Here is a 23812-nt window from a genome sequence, read left to right as displayed (position 1 = left end):
AGTGAGTTAAGGATCTGGCAATGCTGCAGCTGTGGCTTAGTCACAACTGTGACTTAGATCTGATTACCAGCCCAGGAACTCCATATGCTGCAGGGTGGCCAAAAATAAATAAATAAATAAAACAAAAATCTTATTAGATGATTTCTTTCCAAGGTACCTCATTCTCCATAGTAAACATTGTAAATGAATCAGGGCATCATCTTAGCTATTTATTTGTATTTTAAGATCATCTTTAGAAAAAAAATCTAAATGTAAGTACACTGAGTTACTACAATTTTCTGTCTCCCATCTCACTCTGGGATGTTTTGTTTAGTTGCAAGAAAATTCAGAAAAACTTTTCCATGGACAAATAATCTTTTTTGGGATGGAAATATTCTAAAATTAGGTTGTGATGGTGGTTGTACAACTACTACTAATAAAATTCATTGGATTAGAAATCTTTGTTTAATCTGATTATCTTTGTTTTTCTAGATCTTGGCAGCATCTATTGGATAGTTACTAAATATTAATGAGTAATGAGTTGCATACAGTGTCCTTATAGCTCGCAGCTATAGATTGAGGGGTTTTAATAGTTCACAACTTCTTTCCAACCTGTACACCAGCCACCCATTTCTAAAGTTGGGATACTTCAAAGGTATTGAGGATGTCTTTTGAATACCCTGTCTTGATGCCAGCAGAAATACCAGTTTCATTCTTTAAAAGAAACAGACCTATTGGTAAATCCTAAAGCACATTTGGAGGGAAGGGGGAATATGCTGCTGTAATGTTTCTAGAATCTAATAGTGGTTGTCCTTGGCTTGCAAATAGGAATTTATTTTATAGGAATTTCTTCTTGATAGTAAATATAATTTAGTAGCTTTTCAATGTCAACGAGGTTTTAGTTTAAGGTGGTCCTATAAACTCTTAATTGCAAGTTCATCTCCGGTGTCCTGCATTTGTACCCACCTCTTCTCATGATTTCTGATTTTGGTGGCATAATTCTGCATGGATGATTTCATACCTTTACTGTATATATACCTTTAATGGTGAGCCTTGTCATTTGTGGTATTTTTGTTTCCTGTTGCTGTTTTTTCTTTTCTGCCTAGAGAAGATCCTTTAGTATTTGTTGTAAGGCTGGTTTAGTGTTGCCGAATTCTCTCAGCTTTTGCTTATCTGGGAAGGTTTTAATTTCTCCTTCAAATCTGAATGAGAGCCTTGCTGGGTAAAGTAATCTTGGTTGGAGATTTTTTTGCTTTCATCACATTAAGTATATCATGTGCTCCCTTCTGGCCTGCAGAGTTTCTGCTGAAAAATCTGCCGATAACCATATTGGGGTTCCCTTGTATGTTATTTGTTTCTTTTCCCTAGATGCTTTCAAGATTTTCTCTTTGTTTTTAATTTTGGTCAGTTTGATTAATATGTGTCTCAGGGTATTCCTCCTTGGGTTTATTTTATATGGTACTCGTTGTGCTTCCTGGATTTGAGTGGGTGGTTCCTTTCCCATGTTAGGGAAGTTTTCAGCTATTATCTCCTGGAATATTTTTTCTGTCCCTTTCTCTTTCTTTTCTCCCTCTGGCACTCCTATAATACAGGAGTTGGAGCATTTAACGTTGTCCCAGAGTTCTCTGAGACTCTCTTCATTTGTTTTCAATCTTTTTTCTGTTCTGCATTCGTAATTTCCACTAATCTGTCCTCCACCTCGCTTATTTGTTCTTCTGCCTCCTGTATTTTGCTGTTGGCTGCTTCTAATGAATTTTTTATTTCAGTTATTGTATTTTGCATCTGTTCTTGCTTAAGTTTTATATCTTGTATCTCTTTGGTCAGTGTTTCCTATAAGTTATCCATCTTTGCCTCCAGTTTATTTCCAATGTCTTGCATCATCTTCAGCATCAACAGTCTAAAGTCTTTTTCCTGGAGGCTGAGAATCTCCTTATCACTTAGCTGTTTTTCTGGGGGTTTTTCCTTTCTCCCTCATCTGAGTTATAGTTCTCTGTCTTTTCATTTTTATAGGTTTTTGGTGTGGTGACCTTTTTACAGATAATAGAGTTGTAGCCTCTCTTACTTCTGGTGTCTGCCCCCCTTGTGGCTAATGTTGGTAAGGGGGCTTGGTGTAGGCTTCCTGATGGGAGGGGTTGATACCTGCTGACTGGTAGGTGGAGCTGAATCTAATCCCTCTGGTGGGTGGGGCTTAGTCTCTGGATGGGATTAGAAGCAGCTGTGTGCCTGAGGGGTCTTTAGGTAGCCTGTTTACTGAGGGGTGGGGCTGTGATCCCAGCTGGGTTGTTGTTTGCCCTGGGGCTTCTCAGCACTGACTGAAGGTGAGGCCACATTTTCCCAAAATGGCCACCTCCAGAGAAAGGCACTAGCTCCTGAATATCCCGAGAGTTTCGCTTCCAATGTCCTTCCCTCACAACAAGCCACATTCACCCCTGTTTTCCCAGGATGTCCTCTACGAATTGTGGTCAGGTTTGACCCAGATTCCTATGGAGACTTTGCTTTGCCCTGGGACCCAGTGCACGTGAAAGTCTATGTGTGCCTTTTAAGAATGGGGTCTCCATTTCCACCAGTCCCGTGGAGCTCCTGCGCACAAGCCCCACTGGCCTTCAATGCCAGATGCTCCAGGGGCTCTTTCTCCCAGTGCTAGATGCCCATACGTAGGAGTTCGATGTGGGGCTCAGAACTCTCACTCCTGTAGGTGAGTCTCTGTAAACCAGTTAGTTTCCAGTCTGTGGGGCTTCCCACCCAGGAGGTATAGGGTTGCTTTTATCGTAATCGCCCCTCCTACCTCTTGATGTGGCCTCCTCTTTGTCTTCTGGAGTAGGATATCCTTTTTAAGGTTTCTGGTCCATTTGGTTGAAGATTGCTCAGCCTTTAGTTGTGAATTTTGTTGTTTTTAGGAGAGAAGTTGAGCTCCAGTCCTTCTATTCCAGACATCTTAATCCCATCTGATCCTATAAACTCCAAGAGGGATCATATAAACTCCTAAGATGCCTGTTTTGTTCCATATTAATTAGTACAGTCTCTGGCATATGGTAGATTCAAATCTTTGTTGACAGGTTTATTGTAAGGCAAGAAAAGGAAAAGAGTTGAAAGAATCTTAACAGCGCATCCTCTGGCCATCAGGCTTTGGGGTTTTAGATTTCTGGACTAGCGCAGTATTGTCAGTGCTGGCTGCACAATAGACTATCACGGGGAGAGCTTTTGCACAGTAGCAATGCTCGAGGCCTCACATCCAGTAATTCTGCTTTGATTGGTCTGGATGAGACCTCAGCATCAGTGTTTAGAGTCTTCTCTGGTAGAGCTTATGTCCAACAGTAGTGAACCATGTTGAAGTGAACTGTGTTAAACAGTTGTTGCTTATTAAATGTTAATTGAGGAGATCTGTGGTTTACTTAATTCTTTGAAATTCCTTTATGCTTTGGAGAACACTTATTTTAATAGGGAATATTGTCCTAATTATGTCTCATTATATTAAAAGTATTTTGCGTTTCCTTGTATACAGTGTATATAGTCAGCACATGGATAATCAAATAATTATTTTGACATTAAGATAATCGTTTAGCTTCCTGATGCTAGAAAATAGATTTCCCTCATCCTAGGTCCATGACATTTTAAATGGTATTGTTTCTTTTTAAAAGCCCTTTAATCTTTATGGAAAACTGGCATTTAAGCAGTAGAGAAAACACATCATATTAAGAACTTAGCAAAAATGTTAAAAAAAATCTGGATTCATTCCTATGCTGTATTTTCTTTTCGGTGCCAAGGTAAATGACTCAACTTGTTTATTCTGTATTATTCCAGTCATCAAAAATGTTAAGGTATTCAGCTGATGCAAATAAAAAATAAAAGCATAAGTAATTAGATTCCATCCAAATTATTTATTTCATATTTGGACAAAATCCAGGGGAATAGAATCATTAATGCGGCATATGGAGGTTCCCAGGCTAGGGGTCTAATCGGAGCTGTAACCGCCAGCCTATGCCATGTTCACAGCAACTCGGGATCCAAGCTGAGTCTGCGACCTACACCACAGCTCACAGCAACGCCGGATCCTTAACCCACTGGGCAAAGCCAGGGATTGAACCCGCAACCTCATGGTTCCTAGTCGTATTCGTTAACCACTGAGCCACGACGGGAACTCCTTGACATATATATCTTTTCTCTTTTCTTTAAAACACACACTCACAGTGTACATACATGAAGCCATGAGGCTATACTATGCACTATATATAGATATCTATGTTATCTTATTTTTTAATTGAAATTTAGCTGATTGACAGTATTGTTAGTTTTAGGTGTACTACATAATAATTTGACATTTGCACTCATTATGAAGCAATCACCATGATGAAGTCTGGTGTCCTGATAATCACCTGTCCCCATTCAAAGTTATTACAATGTTATTGACCATATTCCTTATGCCTTTTTTTTTTTTTTTTTTAAACTGGCTGTGGGGATTTCCATTGTATGGAACTTTCATAAGTTGTTTAACTGATCCCATTTTAATAAACATTGAGGTTTATTTTATGATTTTGCTATTATAATAACTTCCTGATATGTCTTAATCATTTTATGACTGTGTACCTAGAATAGGTTCTTAGAAGTATCGTTAGGCTATTCTAAAACATCAAGTCTTGTAATAGAGATTGTACTTCAGGAATTTGACTAAATCTTTGGTGGGTCGCCTTGTTATTGGTATCTTTCTCATGAAATTGTATTTCAGAACCAATATTAGTATACGACTTTAATTAGTTTAGGGGAATAGTTCTAATTAATTAAGATTTTAACTTGGGAAGTTGATTATGCCTATGTGTACAAAAAATAAATACTCAGAAGAGATGATAGTGCTGGACCACTGTTTTATTTCAAATCTAGGTTTTTTTTTTTTTTTTTGCCACTGTGTACATTGGCTTGATGTGGGATCTCAGTTCCCAGACCAGGGATTGAACCCAGGCTGCAGTGGTAAAAGTACTGAGTCCTAACCACTAGGCCACCAGGGAACTCCCTTAAGTCTAGTATTGTATAATAACCTCCTATTTACACACTGACCTGAATTCTAAGCATTCTATTTTTATCCTTTACCCTCATTTAATGGTAGGTGAGACTAAAGTTTAGCAAGGTGAAATGACTTGCCCCTGGTACTAGAACTAGGTGTTCTTAAATGTAACTGCAGAATTCATATTTTTTGTTTTGTTGTTGTTTTATTCCCCATAATGAAGCAATATTTTCAGTCACTGAGGACCCAGAGAAAGATAATGGAAGAAAATAACATAAGCCTCTTATTCTTGAAATTAATGCTCCCATTTCCTACCACCTCCAACTTTTAGAATTCAGGTGTTGTGCAGTGTATTACAAATAAGTAATGCAAATGAGGGATAGAAACTTTAATTTGGAATAGCATTAGGCTTCATATCATACAATCTTATTTATCCTAAAAAAATATTTGCCCAGTATCTCCAGGCAATCCCTAGTTCAGCCAAAAAAGCAAAAAAGTTATTTCATTTACTCCTATTTCAGGCAGTTCTAACAGGCACTTGGTTTCCTAGCCCATGGCGGTTAATTAGAAGTAACAAATTAGGATTCGGAAGATGTGATATATATACACAATGGAATACTACTCAGCCATAAAAAAGAATGACATGCCATTTGCAGCAACATGGATGGAACTAGAGAATCTCATACTGAGTGAAATGAGCCAGAAAGACAAAGACAAATACCATATGATATCACTTATAACTGGAATCTAATATCCAGCACAAATGAACATCTCCTCAGAAAAGAGAAGAGACTTGTGGCTGCCTGATGGGAGGGGGAGGGAGTGGGAGGGATCGGGAGTTTGGGCTTATCAGACACAACTTAGAATAGATTTACAAGGAGATCCTGCTGAATAGCATTGAGAACTTTGTCTAGATACTCATGTTGCAACAGAAGAAAGGGTGGGGGAAAAATATAATTGTAATGTATACATGTAAGGATAACCTGACCCCCTTGCTGTACAGTGGGGGGAAAAAAAAAGAAGTAACAAATTAGAAAAATCTCTAGTAGCACTGTTGCAGACAGGAAGGCTGACAGTTTTCTAAGAAGGGATAGCTTTTGGTGTAAAACTCTTAGTGGTAAAGGAGAAGTAAACTTAAAATAGAGTTTTGAATTGTTTGGAATCCTTGTCTTTAGTATACTCCAGGAGTACTTGCAATCATCACCCTGTTAAATCACAGTACTATAATTGATCAAAATGATAATCCGGAGTATTATTTTTAAAAGTAAATTATGCTAGATACATTCTAACAAAACAGCGATTTCCATTCGCAAAAGAAAGGGCAGTATGTGAAGCATTGTCATACCCAAACTATTGGAGATGGCCCCTTTATCAGAAATTTTGTTATTGTTGAAATTTGCAGTTCAGCCTATTAATGCTACAGATTCTCAAAAAAGATTGATGACGACTTAGAAGTGTATGTATATGACTGGGCAGAAGAAAACGTACCTTCGTTGCTACAGGACTTCTTTGTGATTAGCTTGCAGAACTTGATTCTCCTCAAGCTGTTGTGATTGCTCTGTACATCCTATAAATTATTTACACCCTGATGGTACTAAGCGGCTGCATTAATGGCACCTCTGGCTCCACATGATATCAAGAACTTTAATAATTCATCTTTTATTACAGCTCTATTCCTGCAGATTAGCATGAGTGGGAGCTGAGTTTATAAGACAGAACTCAGGGCTTCTGTGAGACCTTTACTCTCCAAATGTCATATCCATAAATACTGAGATTTTAGTGCTGATAAAAAAGACTGTTGACTGTTATAAAGCTAGACTCTAGGTTATGTTTATCAAGCGTTAGATTACTTCAACTTTTTAAGTGCATGTTAACGATATTTCAAGGGGAAAATCTTTGAAAGACAGTTCTCCATTTCAGGACTACCAAAAAAAAAAAACAAAAAAAACCCCCACCAACACACAGCTAGCATTAGTTTATATGAACTAAATCGAATTAATGACTGGCTACTGATAAGAATAGTCATAGACCTTAATTTTGAAAATTACTCAAATTCTTATTCTGAATTTTACATTTGATATTTGAAGTCTTCAAATTTGTCTTCAGCCTTTTTTGAGTGCTTTATAAAAAGTAGGAGTTCCTGCTGTGGTGCAGTGGGGTAAGGATCTGGCCTTTTCTCTGCTGTGGCTTGAGTTGCTGCTGAGGCATGGGTTTGATCCCTGGCCTGGTGCAGTGGGTTAAGGATCTGGCCTTTTCTCTGCTGTGGCTTGAGTTGCTGCTGAGGCATGGGTTTGATCCCTGGCCTGGTGCAGTGGGTTAAGGATCTGGCCTTGATGGGAGTTCCCTTCATGGCTCAGCAGTGAACAAACCCTTCTAGAATCCATGAGGATTTGCTCCCTGGCCTCGCTCAGTGGGTTAAGGATCTGGCGTAGCTGTGAGCTGTGGTGTAGGTCGAGGACGAGGCTCAGATCCTGAGTTGCTTTGGCTGTGGCATGGGTGGGGTGGCATAGGCCAGCAGCTGTGGCTCCGATTTGACCCCTAGCCTGGGAACTTTCATATGCCTCAGGTGTAGCCCTAAAAAGCAAAGCAAAAAAAAACAAGCGGGGAGGGGGGTATCTGGCTTTGTTGCAGTGGTGGCATAGGTCGCAGCTGTGGCTTGGGTTTGATCCCTGGCCCCGGGAACTTCCACATGCCGTGGATGCTGCCAAATAAAAAGAGAGAAAGAAAAAGAAATAGGGGAGAGGAAAGGCATGCTTATGGAGAACAAGAGTGTGTCTGCATACTCCCATATACTTATGTCGTATTAAATGCCAAAGTGGGATGTAGATATAGAAGACAGTTAATTTAGGCAATTTCAGTGAAGGGTAATAGTCGATGTTGAATTTATGTTTACAGGTTTGTTTTTTTTTTCATTTTTAAAATTCAGATGTAATGTTTAGAGTTTTGAAGTGATTCCACAGAGTACTACGAATGTTGCTTTCAAAAAAAGACAAAAAGTTTATTCAAGTTGACAGTGGATGTAACCTTAGACTCAGCACTCAGCACAGTGCCTGGCACATGGTTCAATTAATGTTTACTGCATGAATATCTGATATCAGATCCATCCATTTAATTCTAGTTACACACCTAATTCTAGTTAATATCTTTTGATAGAACAGTTAAACTGATTTTTACTAGTTGCTTTCCATCTATTTTAGGAGTGTATTTTGGGAGTATATTTCAGTTCACTGTTAGTGTTTTTTAATCCATTTAATTTTGGATTTGTTGCAGAAAGGTCCAGGGAGCCTCATTATATGGGAATCTGAACTAGGAGACAGGTTTTCTTTCTTTTCTTTTTACAGGCCACACCTGCGGCATTTGGAAGTTCCCAGGCTAGGAGTCGAATCAGAGCTGTAGCTGCTAGTGTATGCAGCAACTCCTGGTCCAGTGGGCAAGATCCTTAACCCACTGAGCAAGGCCACGGATCGAGCCCTCATCCTCGTGGATTCTTAACTCTGCACTGCAACAGAAACTCCAGGAGGCAGGTTTTCTTAATACACCATTAGTCTGTATAGAAGGCTCCAAAGGATTTGTTATAATTTGGGTTTATTGAAAAGCTTTAGAGGCTCTTCAGACAAAACAGAGAAAGTTACTCTTTCCCTTACTGGAGACACCAGACAGTTTTCATTGATACTGAATATATAGTGGGTTTTTTTTGTATTTTGAAGTGTAGTTGATTTATAGTGGTTTATACCATATATAAGTCGAGTTTAATTTTACTGCTTTTAGAGTTCTTTAATAATGATTTTCTTTAAAATATTGTCTGGCCACTATTGACATCTATGATAACTACAGCGAATAGTATAGGCAAAAGTTACGCTGCAAAAGGGAATTAAGGTTTGGAAAGGCATTAGAGAAACTGACTAAAATGAGAGCCCTTAATCTGTAAAGGGGGAAAAAAATTAAATTCTGGAAAGTGCAAGATGTAGAATTAGATCATATTGTGGTGGCCCACGACAACAAGTGATAGTAGCTCTCTGCCAGACTAGCCACTTTGGAGCAGAATATGGAGTGTCTAAATGAGAACAGCTGAATTTCTCCTTCAGTTGAAACGCCACAATACACAAACATCTTTTCAGACATCTTTTTGCTTGTATGAAATCCTTTGTTTGTTGTTTAGCAGCAAGTGCGAATTGGATGAAAGTCTTTGTATGTGAGATTTTTTTGTTGTGGGTGGGAGCTGCACTCGTGGCACGTGGAAGTTCCTGGGCACTGCAGTTTCCGCCTGTGCTACAGCTCCGGCAGTGCCAGATCCTTAATCTGCTGTGAACTTCCTGTGTGTAAGATTTTCATGTGGAGTGAGTTCATATTTTTCTTTCTTAACATTTCCCAACACCCCCCTCCATTCATGAGTGTCCTTGAGCTGGTACTTGGTGCCAGATATCGTTGAATAAAGGTTTTGAAAGTGTTGTGAAAAAGTGATGCTTTGAGCTAGCCTTAGTGCTATCATGGTTTAAATTAAGCTCGTAAATGAAAGTGGCTAGGTTTTACACATGGACAGACATGAATCTAGCTGAGAACAAATTGTTCTGCTGTGATAGAGACATCATTTAAAACTGCATGCATCTGTCAGCTGCCTGTGGTGGCACAGTGAGATAAAGTGACCTGTAATGTTTCTATAGTGTGTCCCTATTGCTGGCCATATTGTGTGTATAATATATCTCTGGGGCAGACAGCTTGTGTGGGCTGGATTCCACCTCAGCCTTGAAAAGATGCCAGAAAGCATCAAGGTGATTTTTTTTTTAAAGCCTACTTAAATGTTTAGACTCATGACTAATTTCAGTGAAATCTCTGCTCTATTTAATAAATTACTTGCTAGATGTGAGATGAAGTTTCAAGTTTATGGCTTTCTCACTTATTAGCTGTATGACCTCGGATTGACAGATTATTAATCTCTTTGTTTCTGTGTCAGGAAAAATATTTGCCTCATAAGATTGTGGCATGGATTTAGGCAGTTAATATGCACAAAGTGCATAGACGAGTGTCTGGCTTTTAAATGTTAGCCATTGCCTCCATCACTATCACCATCACTAACGTAATTTGGAGTGAGATGAATTTCTCCAAAGTGAGCTTCCTTGAGGCTAGATTGCTTTGTTTAAGCAAAGGCTGCATCTCTCAGGGATATAGTCAACCCCAATTCTAATGTAGAAGCTCACTATCTGGACTCATGAAATCCAATTCATCTTCAATTTATCTACAGCTAAAGTGTATTTTATTATATGTTATGTAAAGTATATATTACTTTATATTATATTACTTTAAAAAGTGTATATTTCTTTCAAAAGTATATAAAGTGTAGTGCATTGTAATAAAGTATAACATAGTCACTAGAAGGGATGAGGGAACCAGAACATTGCTGTAGAATGATCTATAAGATGTATCGTAAAGAGGAAAAAATAGTACGTATTCTACCATTTATGTAAAACGTTTCTGATACATGCATAAAATATCTGACAGAAAATACAAGAAATAGTGTAATTTCACTCGTTGCTGTTGGGGAGGAAAACTGGGTGGCTGGAGACAAGGGTGGGAGACTTTTTATTGTATATCCTTTTATACTTTTTGATTATTGAACCATGTGATTATATTTCCTAGTTAGTAAAACAAAAGCAACAGAAACTTTATAAAAATGAAAAAGTAAAATAGCCGTTTTGAAATCCAGATAAATTTATTCATCATTTGTAAACATTTCTTTATGTGTACTCCTCAAATAAACACTAGATGGGCTTTAGATTCCTATTTTAGTTAGTTTTTTTTTCTTTCTTTAACTGTGCTTTCTAACACTAAGTATGATCTTCTGTCCTCCATTCAGGGATTTGAGTCATAATCGGTTGTCTAATTGGAACATCAGCTTGGAATCTCAAACATTACAGGAAGTGTAAGTTATTTTTATTCACTTAAATTTACATTAAATTCCTTGAGTTGATTTGATGAATTGTGAATTTTAGGATGTTCGATCCAGAAATATCAAAAAATTGAAGGAAATAAAACTTGAGGCTTTTTTTTTTTTTTGTCTTTTTAGGGCGACGCACACGGCATATGGAGAGTCCCAGGCTAGGAGTTGAATCTGAGCTATAGCTATAGCTGTTTTCCCATGCCACAGCCACAGCAACGCTGGATCCTAGCCGTGTCTGTGACCTACCGCAGCTCATGGCAACGTTGGCTCCTTAATTCACTTAGTGAGGCCAGGGATCGAACCTGCATCCTCATGGATGCTAGTCAGATTTGTTTCCTCTGAGCCATGATGGGAACTCCTTGTCTTTGGCTTTGTTACTGTCACAAAGTCTCTGGGTATCATGCCATTGGGCTGGTGATTTCACATTGCAAACTGTGTAGAAATACTGTTCTATTTCCTTGGGCTCTAAAGTAAGATTTTCTCACTCTTCAGAGTGAATATATTTTGTGATTATTTTTTATTTTATTTAATTTATTTTATTTATTTTTGTCTTTTTGCTATTTCTTTGGGCTGCTCCCGTGGCATATGGAGGTTCCCAGACTAGGGGTTGAATCGAAGCTGTAGCCACCGGGCTACGCCAGAGCCACAGCAACGCGGGATCCGAGCTGTGTCTGCAACCTACACCACAGCTCACAGCAACGCCGGATCGTTAACCCACTCAGCAAGAGCAGGGACCAAACCCGCAACCTCATGGTTCCTAGTCGGATTCGTTAACCACTGCGCCACGACGGGAACTCCTGTGATTATTTTTTAATTTTATGATTTTTATTTTTTCATTTATTAATTTTTCCATTATATTGATTTATGGTGTGAAGTCAATTTCTGTTGTACAGCAAAGTGACCCAGTCATTCATATACATATGTTTTCTTTTTTTACGTTCTCCTCCATCATATTCTATCACAAGTGACTGGATATAGTTTTCTGTGCTATACAGCAGGATCTCATTGCTCATCCACTCCGAATGCAATAGTTGGCATCTATTAACTCCAGACTCCCAGTCCATCCCACACTCTCTCTTCCCCCAGAGTGAATATATTTTGGAAACTTTGGCCAGAGTTTTAGCCAGGGAAACTATTGGGTTAACCTTTTTTTTGTTTTGTTTTGTTTTGTTTTGTTTGCTTTTTTTTTTAGTGTTACGACTTGTCTAAGGTGGAAGCTTCATGTCTTAAGTTTAAGTAGATTTATATGAACTACACTATTTTTGGTATCATTTGGAATGTGGTAGTTACTATAATTCAATTTTCTACTTCACTGAAGTTTTCCTTTAGTGCTGGGACGTATTATTATGTATTTTCTGGAGATAGCTTTCTAAAATATTATAATTATCAGTTGTTGCATAGTGGTATTCCTAGAGACACAACTATTGAGGCCTGTCTACCTCTGTACCAACACCCCCCCCAATCCTCAGATGAATTTTTCTTTTGAATTTCTTTCTAACAAGGGGTACTTCATACTCTCATTATCTCTGCCTTCTCTCCTTCCCTGCCTTGAATTGACTTCCTCTCATCTGCTGTGGACTAAATGAACAGTGGACAAGCTTTTTAGCTGGAAGAGTAGGCCCTGAGGAAAGGCCCAAAAATGCTCATTGGGAAGTGCATGGACTTTTTTTTTTTTTTTTGTCTTTTTGCCTTTTTGCCTTTTCTAGGGCCGCTCCTGTGGCACATGGCGGTTCCCAGACTAGAGCTCTAATCCCAGCCGCGTCTGCAACCTACACCACAGCTCATGGCAATGCCAGATTCTTAACCCACTGAGCAAGGCCAGGGATCGAACCTGCAACCTCATGGTTCCTAGTAGGATTCGTTAACCACTGCACCACGACGGGAACTCCTGTGGCGGATTTGATCCCTGGCTGGGGAACTTCCACATGCCATGGTTGTGGCTAAGAAAAAAAGTATTCAGGGGACCTTGCTGGGATTAAAAATACTTAATGCGCAAAATACTTCCTAACCTTTCTAATATTGGTATCAAATTGGTTTTTTTGTTTTGTTTTAGGGCCGTGCTTGCAGCAAATGGAGGTTCCCAAACTAGGGGTTGAATCAAAGCTGCAGCTGCCGGCCTACTCGCTACCACCACAGCAACCCGGGATCAGAGCTGCATCTGTGACTTACACTGCAGCTCACAGCCACCCAGATCATTAACCCACTGAGCAAGGCCAGTGATTGAACCAAGTCCTCATGGATCCTAGCTGGGTTTGTAACCTGAGCTACAACGGGAACGCCCTCAAATTGTTCATCTATACCATGAAAATGTTTTTTTGTTAAAATCTCTAATTTCTCAGTAAAATACATTTAGTTTAACTCATTCTGGGTAATAGGCTTTTTTCACATTTGACACCTATCTTTAAGAATATGTATTACCCAGAAACCAAAACTCAAGAGGTAACATTTTCCTCACTAAACTTTCATATCTTTCCCCCCATCTAGGAAAATGAATTATAATGAGTTAACAGAAATCCCATATTTTGGAGAATCAACCTCTAATATTACTCTGCTCTCACTGTAAGTACATAAGATTTCAGGTCTTTTACTTCAATTATGAGTAGTACATAATTTTTTTGTTTTTGTTTTAAGTATCCTTATTGTCGATCCTAATTATTTAACATTTTTGTGGTCTAGGGTGGATCACTTTCAGTAGCTTCAGTATAATCTTTGTTTTGTAGAGTCCATAATATAATCCCAGAAATAAATGCAGAAGTGTTCCAGTTTTACCCTGCTCTTGAGAATTTAGATCTCAGCTCAAATATAATATCAGAAATCAAGACATCTTCATTTCCTCGAATGCAGCTTAAATATCTGTAAGTAAAATAGTTTAAACTAGATTTACTTTAAAGTACGTTTATTATTCACTGATACTTACTTCCCAGATATATCTGTTATTTATTGTGATTTTGCTATGCTTATGTGAAACAAACCGAGGTTAAAATTATTAGATTTTTTTTTCTGCCCTTAAGGAAAGAGTATACTATTTTCAGAAAATATTAAGTATCCAGGGTAATTTTTGAGATTTAACTCTGGATTGTGTTTTACTAACAGGTAAATGGGAGTGGTTTGTTAAACAGTGGCTTACCCTCCATAATGATAATGATAATTAGCATGTGTGGTAGTATTTTACAGTTTACAAAACATATTCACACATACTGTTTTAACCCAAATGAGGTAGGTATCATTCTTACATTGTAGTTGAAGAGACAGCAGTTAAATGATTTGTTAAGTTGTATACAGTTGCTAAATGGTAGAGCTGAGACTCAGTCATAGACTTGGGGCAGCCTTCTAGTGATAGAATGCTTTGTTTCACTAAAATTTTTTTGGTCATTATCTTGTTCATTTTAGAAATTTGAGTAATAATAGGATAACCATCTTGGAGGCTGGTTGCTTCGATAACTTATCAAGTTCCTTACTAGTGGTGAAGTTAAACAGGAACAGAATTAGCATGATTCCACCCAAGATCTTCAAGCTACCTCACCTCCAGTTCTTGTGAGTAACTAAATAGATGGATAAGAAAATCAATTTATTCTTACAATGTCTCTTTCTTTATATTATTGTTAGAGAAAATCAGCAAACCCATTTTCTGACGGTAAAACTATTTTCGTTAAAGGGAACTTAAAAGAAACAGGATTAAAGTTGTGGAAGGGCTAACGTTCCAAGGGCTTGACTCTTTGAGATCTTTGAAAATGCAGCGGAATGGAATTAGCAAACTTAAGGACGGAGCGTTTTTTGGCTTGGATAACATGGAAGAATTGTAAGTATTATGAACTAGAATAGAAGATTGTTAGCAAAGGAGTCTGGGCTTTTCAGTGCCAAACAGCTAGGGCAGTTGCTTTAATTACACCCAAGTACTTTAGCTTTTCCTCCTTTCTCTATCGTGGAATAAATACTGTACACAAAGCTTTTAAAGTTTTGTTCTCTAACTGGAATTTTTATCATCATTCTTTTTTTTTGGTAAGTTTTATTGATGTATGGTTAATATACAAGGTTGTGGTAATTTCTGCTGTACAACAAAGTGACCCAGTCATACATATTCGCATATCCATTCTCTCTCAGATTTTTCCCCACGTAGATTATCACAGGATACCAGGATGAGTTCTCTGTGCTAAAGCAGGTCTCCATTGGCCAGTCACTCCATATACTCAGTGTGCATATGCCAATCCCAAACCCCCAGTCCTCCCTTCCACCCCTCCCCTCACCTGCTTCCTTTGGTAACCATAAGTTTTTCAAAGCCTGTGAGTCTCATTCTGTTCTGCAAATAATTTCATTCGTGCCTTTTTTTTTTTTTTTAAAGATTCCACATACAGGTGATATCATATGATGTTTGTCTTTCATTGTTTGACTAACTTTACTTGGTATGATAGTTTCTAGGTCCATTCATGTTGCTGCAAATGGCATTGTTTCATTCTTTTTTTATGGCTGAGTAATAATGTACCACATCTTCTTAATCCATTCCTCCACTGATGGGCATTTAGGTTGCTCCATGTCTTGACTATTGTAAATAGTGCTAAAATGAACATTGGGGCACATGTATCTTTTTGAATTATGATTTTCTCTAGGTAGATGCCTAGGAGTGGGATTGCTGGATCTTATGGTAGTTCTGTTTTTATTTTTTGAGGAATCTCCATACTGTTTTCCACAGTGGTTGCACCAGTGTAACATTTCCCGCCAACAGTGTAAGAGGGTTCCCTTTTCTCCACACCCTTTCTAGTGTTTATTATTTGTAGACTTTTTGGTGATGACTTTCGTCATCATTGTTTTTTTTTTTTTTTTTTTGCTTTTTGGGGCCATACCCACAGCATATGGAAGTCCTGGGCTAGGGGTTGAATAGGAGCTCCAGCTGCCAACCTACGCCCCAGCCACAGCAACGCTGGATAAAAGCTGCATCTTCAACCTATATGACAGCTCACGGCAGTGCTGGATCCCTGACCCACTGAAAGAGGCCAGGGATCAAACCCACATCCTCATGGATCCTAGTCAGATTTGTTTGCACTGCACCACAACAAGAACTCCTGTCATAATTCTTAAAAACATTTCATCTAAAAAGTTTATATTACAGCCAACTAATCCATGACAAAGGAGGCAAGAATATACAATGGAGAAAGGACAGCTTGTTCAGTAAGTGGTGCTGGGAAAACCAGACAGCCACATGTAAAAGAATGAAATTAGAACACTCACTAACACCATGGATTAAAGACCTAGATATAAGACCAGACACTATAAAACTCTTAGAGGAAAACATAGGCCAAACACTCTCTGACATAAACGACAGCAATGCCTTCTCAGATCCACCTCTTAGAGTAATGACAGTAAAAACAAAAATAAACAAATGGGACCTAATCAAACTTAAAAGTTTCTGCACAGCAAAGGAAACCCTGAACAAAATGAAAAGACAACCCACAGAATGGGAGAACATCTTTGCAATTGATTCAACTGACAAGGGATTAATCTCCCAAATTTATAAACATCTTCTGCAGCTCCACACCAAAAAAACAAACAACCCCATCCAAAAATGGGCAGAAGGTCTAAATAGACAGTTCTCCAAAGAAGACATACAGATGGCCAAAAAACACATGAAAAGATGTTCAACATCACTCATTATTAGTGAAATGCAAATTAAAACCACTCTGAGGTACCACCTTACACCAACCAGAATGGCCATCATCCAAAAGTCTACAAACAATAAGTGCTAGAGAGGGTGTGGAGAAAAAGGAACCCTAGTACACTGTTGGTGGGGTTGTAAATTGGTGCAAGCACTGTGGAAAACAGTATGGAGATTCCTCAGGAAACTAAACATAGAACTACCATTTGACCCTGCAATCCCACTCCTGGGCATCTATCCAGAGAAAACCATGACTCGCAAAGACACATGTACTCCAATGTTCATTGCAGCACTATTTACAATAGCCAAGACGTGGAAACAACCTAAATGTCCATCGACAGAGGAGTGGATCAAGAAGAGGTGGTACATATACACAATGGAATATTACTCAGCCATTAAAAGGAATGAAATACCAGCATTTTTATCAACACGGATGGACCTAGAAATTATCATGCTGAGTGAAGTCAGCCATACAATGAGACACCAACTGACATGTGGAATCTGAAAAAAGGACAGACGGAACTTCTTTGCAGAACAGATGCAGACTCACAGACACTGAAAAACTTATGGTCTCCAGAGGAGACAGTTTGTGGTGTGGGAGGATGTGCTTGGGTTGTGGGATGGAAATCCTGTGAAATTGGATTGTTACGATCATTATATAACTACAGATGTGATAAATTCATTTGAGTAATAATAAAAAAAAAAACCAAAAAAACTAGGAAACAGTAACTTAAAAAAAAAGTTTATATTGCTTTAATCTTTGGCTGATGACAATTATCAGAATTTATCCAGAACAGGTATACTGTACTTCTTTTGTGTTGATTTTATAGATCTGTTGTCTTAGTCTTACTACCTTCTTGTACTAAGTCTTAAGTAACGTGTATTTATGAATAGGCTTTGTCTGCTCACTTGGGTTGAACAAAGGTCAGTGCCTCTCTGAGCAAGACTTAATGAAAATTTTTGGAATCTTCTCATTTCAGTGCCTTATTCTGAAACATATCTCCTCCTTTCTTTCTCTAATTCTTCAGGGAACTGGAGCATAATAACCTTACGGAAGTGAACAAGGGGTGGTTGTATGGCTTGCGAATGTTACAGCAGCTCTATGTAAGCCAGAATGCCGTTGAAAGAATCAGTCCTGATGCATGGGAGTTCTGCCAGAGACTGTCTGAACTGTGAGTGTTGGGGGGCATTTAAGTGGAGGCTGTGTGACTAGAGCAGGTTGAATGTCATTCCCATGGCCATTAATGAGCTCTAATATCCCTCTTTATTAGAAGTTTGAAAGCCTTAAATTTATCACGTAAGTCGAATAAGAATAGGAAGGTGGAACTGAAAGGGTGAATTCTTTACCTTCCATGTTTCCTGTTTTTAGTGATTTGTCCTATAACCAGTTGACTCGCCTGGATGAATCTGCCTTTGTGGGGCTGAGCTTACTGGAGAGATTGAATTTAGGGGACAACAGAGTCACTCACATTGCTGATGGCGTATTTAGGTTTCTTTCCAATCTTCAGACACTGTAAGTACATCTGTCCTTTTTTGTTTTGGTTTGAAGTTTTTTGCTAATTTTTTTTTTTTTTTTAAGTAGTAAAGCAAACAAAACAGCTCTCAGTCTACAGATTTATGTAGTTAATATTTGGCAGTTCTTCGGTCCTGTGTCTTAGGGCAAGACAATCTTGTTTCTCTCTACTCCTGTATGTAAGTTTTATTTATCTCTAGCCATTTCAGTTTGTACTTTAATTCTGAGTTAAACAACAAAGCGTCTTTTATTGTGCCGGTTACTGTGGAATAAAACACAGTTGCTAGTGTCAAGAATGTATGTTTTCTGATTCCTCTGACCTCAAACTAATAGTAGTGTACCAGAACCACCACTTCTTATTCAAAAAGATGCATGACATGTGTTGGGAGCAACTCTGGCAGGAGACCTGTTCACTATTACTGATTTGCTGCATGACTTTGGACAGAAAAAATAACATGTATTAGTGATCTGATGTGCACTAGGTACTTTCAGAATCTGGGATATTGCTTTTTTCCACATCAGGAAACAAGGCTCAGAGAGATGAAAAGGGTTTGTTTACAGTCACATACCTTTTAAGTGTTTGAGGATTAGAACCCAGGCCTGTTTTATACTAAAGCTCATACACTTTTTACTTTGCTACCAGATAAGCAGAATCACTTAGCCTTTCCTCAGTGTTATTATTTTTTTGTCTTTTTGTCCAGTAATGGATGCACATAGGATTAGATGATTACTAAAGGCAATTTTAAAATTCCACGGTTCTGTAAGTTGAATGTTTTACTTTGCTCATGGAATATAATTGAATGAAGAGATATTTTAGTGAAATACCACAATCTCAAATACAGAGCAGAATAAGAGAAAAAGAGTGATTAGTAGAATTTGTAGTTTCTTAAAGTTCCTGAATAGGGGACTTTTTGGTCGTCAGGTTTAGAATTGATAAACCATCTCAGAAAAGGGGCAGGTTTCCAACTTTGGGACCTAACCATGAGTGACAAAGAAAGCATGATAATTTTGTGAAGGTGTTTGTGCACGTACAGGTGTGTGTTTGATGTTTTGTTTTTTTTTTTAGTAACTTTTTTTTTTTAGCTAATTTTTCAAGCTTTGGCCTTGAAAAATTAGAAGTGATTTCATTTTTTTTTTCTCTTTTTTTTCTTTTTCTCTTTTCTACATTATCAGAGGTGAAATTAGATCTGTGCAAACTCAGGAATTTATATTAGATGAAGCTGTAGCCTGTTGGCCATGCATGGTCCTTGCAGTATACCACTGATTATTACTTTTAGCATTAAAGTTTAGGAAAGTAATTGCAGGAGTAAATGATTGTCTAATGTACAAGGAAGACTTAGGAACAGATCTGAGATGTTCTGGCTTTGGACCAGTGCTCTTGCCAGAGTAGGTAGACTTCTCACGCACTTTGGTGAGTGATTTCTTTTTATGCTGTTCTCTGGAGAAGAGGGCAAAGTCCTGCAGCATTGAGCCATCAGTTGTTTTGGTGTTTATTCTTCAGTAAAATAAAATGATCTTTGTTAGCTTTCACCTCAAGTAAAGACATAGCTAAATGGGAAGAGTGATCTATCTCCTTACTGTTATTCATGTAACTTTCCTTATGTCTTATAAAGCAGAAAGCTTTGTGCTTTATTATGAGATGACTTAAGGAAGCGAAAGTGATTAAACATCCTTAACTGGTATTTTTTCCATGAGAATATGGTGTGGTGCAATTACGTTTCCTCTGAGAATGGAACAGTGGATTTTAAAAGATCCATACTTTTCCTCTTAAAGAAAACAGAATGATCGCTTTAGCACATGGGTAGATCATTCCTCCTTCCCAGGGGGGCATGTTTAATTGCTCTTGAGCTGTGAAGCTCTGTATTGACATTACTTTTGTCAGCCATTTTAGGTTTAAGGGCTTGGGGGAAGGCTTGGGTCACCCAGAACTCCCGTTAGTCTAAAATCAGATTTGTAAGCCATATACCCCCTGCGTTTTGAAATCTTCCTGCTTTTTGTAGGACCCTGACTGTAATTTTTAATAATGCTAACACAGTTATGGGCTCTTAGCTAGGAGGATTAATACTCTTAGCAGGTTGCTTAATTTATTTATCAAGCTTGGCTTAATTCTTAGCTTATGAGAATTGGTCCCTATATGCTTATTACCTGTATTCTTTAAAAAGAAGAGTCCAGCATTTATCATAAATAGCTTAACCTTTAAAATGAAGATCAAAATTAGCCTTGCTGTATCATGATGGTACCTAATGGTGTAATGGTCATGTTGACTAGCAGAACCTGTCTATCTCTGATGTTTTTGTAGAAACTTAAGAAACAATGAAATTTCATGGGCCATAGAAGATGCTAGCGAAGCCTTTTCTGGACTCACAAGTCTCACTAAATTGTATGTATTTATAATATTTATGTATGTCTATGAAGGTATATTTTCAAGAACCAGTTTGTAAATGTGATTGGATTGTGTCTGTTTGCTATGGCTAGAAAGTCTGAGCCTTCTGACTCAGCCACTAAAGGAAGAAGCCTTGTTTATTAAAATTTTTGTTTTGGGGTTTTTCTTTTTTTTCTTTTTTCTTTTTTTTGTGGTGGGGCACTTTCTCTGAAAGCATATTCCTATGGTCACTTAGAATTTATTTAGGGAACTAGAGTTTTGATTTATGTGAAAGAAATGCACTGAGAAACCTGAACTGAACTAGTAATCTGCTTAATCATGTGAGATTTATGGGTAATTTAACTAGCAAGAGCAGATTCTCTTAAGTAAGATTTTAGATCTTCTCCCATGAGAATTTGTCCAAGGCTTCGCATTTCTTTGAATTTCTTTGACCTTTTGATCTTTTGCTGAGAAAGGAGAAACTTAGAATTCAAGCCAGTTTTTCATAAGGAAAACTACAAGTGTATCTGTGGTCAGGACAGTTGTTTACAGGTACCTCATGGAGCACCAACATCTTTTTAAATTTTTTTGTCTTTTGTCTTTTTAGGGCCACATCTGTGGCAAATGGAGGTTTCCGGTCTAGGGTTCGAATCAGAGCTACAGCTGCCAGCCTCTGCCACAACCACGGCAACAGGGTATCCGAGCCATGTCTGCAACCTACACCACAGCTCACAGCAATGCTGGATCCTTAACCCATTGAAGGAGGCCAGGGAATGAACCCATATCCTCATGGACACTAGTCGGGTTTGTTAACCACTGAGCCACGACAGGAACTCCAAATGCCAACATCTTAATAGAAGCCTTTATTCTGTGCTTTACATTGGTTAATAATAAAGGTTCACAACTTTGTGTGTGTGTGTGTGTGCGCACCTGCAGTGTATGGAAATTCCCAGGCCAGGAATCGAATCTAAGCCACAGCTGCGACTTAGGGCATAGCTGTGGCAATGCCAGATCCTTAAGCTACTGCTCGAGCTGGGGATCGAACCCAAGCCTCAACAGTGACCAGAGCCACTTCAGAGACAATGCTAGATCCCTAACCGACTGTGCCATAGCAGGAATTCCTGCAGCTTTCTTAAAAATGTATAGTAGGTTTATTTTCACTTTTTATAGGTAAATGCTTGTTTTAATGAATTTAGTTTTGTTTAGCAGAGAACTTTATTAGAAAGGTCTGTTTGTATTTCAGAATCTTACAAGGAAATCAGATTAAGTCAATTACAAAGAAAGCATTCATTGGTCTTGAATCCCTTGAGCATCTGTAAGTATTTTGTATCCGTTTTGCTCAGTATATAAATCTCTTTGCTATTAGCAGTGGTTTTCATGACCATTTAAAGTGTTTATATGACTTAATTACAGAAATGGTGATTGGTAATGTTTCATTTCTCTTCATTTCAGAGATTTAAACAACAATGCTATAACGTCTATCCAAGAAAATGCTTTTTCTCAGACTCGCTTGAAAGAACTGTACGTAACTTAAGTCCTTTTTGTCACCAGTTAGATCATTATCCATGTTTGTTGTGCTTAAAATGTGATGAATGTGACCCAAATGTTTCCCAAAGCACACAATTCAGGCAGGAAAAAAGAAAGTGTTAACATTTGGTTGTTTTAGCGGCTGAATGTAATGTAAAAATAACACAGCATGGAAGAGCCCAGAGTAGATGGCACCAAGACCTTCTGTTTTATTCTGTGTTCCTGATGCTTATAGTTAAAGGGACCTTGGCACCACTTCTTATGCTTTAGGTCTACCCTGCTGTTCCTTTTTTATTCCCCGTCCTCGTTTGGACTATTAGAGACATGTGGTCTCTTGGGGGTTGGTTACAATTAAGGTATTATGTAATTTTTTTGGAGATGATCTAGCATTTTAAGTTTAATGGTCAGAGAGGGTGTCTCTCATCTGTTTGTTCAAACTACCAAAATGTTCCAAAACTGTTGAATAGTTATAATAGAAAATTAGACATTTTAACCTTTTTTCATTCATGATTTTTTAAAAAAATTGTTCTTATTTCCCAGGAGAGATTTCTCAGGGAGAGGGGTGGTTAGTTGAGCATTGCTGTTAATTTTAAACTCTGGCGATTTGAATATTTAGGTGGTGGTTAAAATCAAGGGGCTGTATCAACTTATCTTGCCTCGCCTAAAGGCTCCTCAGAGGAAGGTCTCTGGACCAGAACTGATTCATGACGAGATAAGGGTAGAAACTCAGAATAAGCAGTTAGAAACTTTTAGGACAATTTGACGTTACTGTAATGCTTTTGTTGAATTTTATAGAAGTATTGATATACAGCAGATGGAGAATTAAAAAACCCTTCTCCACATATAATTTGAGATGCATTGGAAGTATGTGAGTTCAGAATGCCCAGGTTTAGAGTATTGCTCCGTTCTTTACAGCTGTGTATTTAGCCTAAGACTCTGTTTCCCTTCTCAAAATGGGAATAGTACTGCCCTTGGGGATATGTGAGGCTAAAATGAGGTAATTTGTTAATTCAAGAAATATTTATTGTCATCTGTTCTGTAAGGTACTGTTCTAGATACTAAAAATGCATCAGTGAACAAGACAAGATCTGTCATATAGCGTATTACAATAAATTCTATAAGGAAGTTAAATCGTAAACTAGTAGGTCTATAGTATCTCATTCGGTAAGAAATGTTCTGAAGAAGAAGCTGGGTCAGAGGTGTACTGAGTGACAGGGACCGCTGTCTTGAAGTAGTGAGGGATGGCTTTTCTGAAGAAAACAGCCTTTGAGCCAGGACCTTCGTGAGATGAAATGATGAACCATTGAATACTGGGGGAAAGGCATTCCAGGCACAGGGGGAGAGCAAGTGAAAAGGCCCTGAGGTAGGAGCTTGCTTTTTGTCCTTAAAGAACAACAAAGACACTGGTGTGGCAGGAAGGCAAGAGCAAGGGGAGGAGTGGTAGCAAATGAGGTCAGAGAGTTAAGCAGGGCTGATCACGTAGGGCTGAACAGGCCTTGGAGAATTAGGATTTTCCCCCCAAATGCGTTAGAAAGCTTTTGAGGGTTTTGCGAAGATGCTCCACACAGATCATGGCATATAATAAAAGGTGAATTACTAAGATAATAAAAAAAGTTAAGATGTTATGGAGATCATCTTTAGTTATTTTTTGTTGGATTTTTAAAGTGGCTTTTTTTTTTTTAAACTCAGTGAATTTTATTATATTTATGGTTGTACAGCCATCATCACAACCTAATTTTCCATCCCAAACCCCAGCCCATCTCTCCCCCCACCCCCTAGACTGTCTCCTTTGGTAACCATAAGTTTTTCAAAGTCTGTGAGTCAGTTTCTATTGTGCAAGTAAGTTCATTGTA

The 23812-nt window shown here is 38.2% G+C and overlaps 1 protein-coding gene across 3 annotated transcripts in view; it reads left to right on the top strand.

Moving 5' to 3' along the window:
* Positions 1 to 23812, top strand: part of LRIG2 (leucine rich repeats and immunoglobulin like domains 2) — a 66404-nt gene that overhangs the window by 20483 nt on the left and 22109 nt on the right. For all 3 annotated transcript variants that reach the window (XM_047784978.1, XM_047784977.1, XM_047784979.1), the window contains 10 exons: positions 10827 to 10892; positions 13395 to 13469; positions 13631 to 13765; positions 14301 to 14444; positions 14566 to 14709; positions 17586 to 17729; positions 17927 to 18070; positions 20370 to 20450; positions 21676 to 21747; positions 21885 to 21953. In XM_047784978.1, the coding sequence (XP_047640934.1) occupies positions 10827 to 10892; positions 13395 to 13469; positions 13631 to 13765; positions 14301 to 14444; positions 14566 to 14709; positions 17586 to 17729; positions 17927 to 18070; positions 20370 to 20450; positions 21676 to 21747; positions 21885 to 21953 (1074 nt within the window). The remainder of the gene's footprint in view (positions 1 to 10826; positions 10893 to 13394; positions 13470 to 13630; positions 13766 to 14300; positions 14445 to 14565; positions 14710 to 17585; positions 17730 to 17926; positions 18071 to 20369; positions 20451 to 21675; positions 21748 to 21884; positions 21954 to 23812) is intronic.

This window comes from Phacochoerus africanus, chromosome 6 (assembly GCF_016906955.1).
Source record: "Phacochoerus africanus isolate WHEZ1 chromosome 6, ROS_Pafr_v1, whole genome shotgun sequence".
NCBI lineage: Eukaryota > Metazoa > Chordata > Mammalia > Artiodactyla > Suidae > Phacochoerus > Phacochoerus africanus.
The sequence above is the reverse complement of the archived record's forward strand: the minus strand, read 5'-3'. Positions and strand labels throughout refer to the sequence as shown.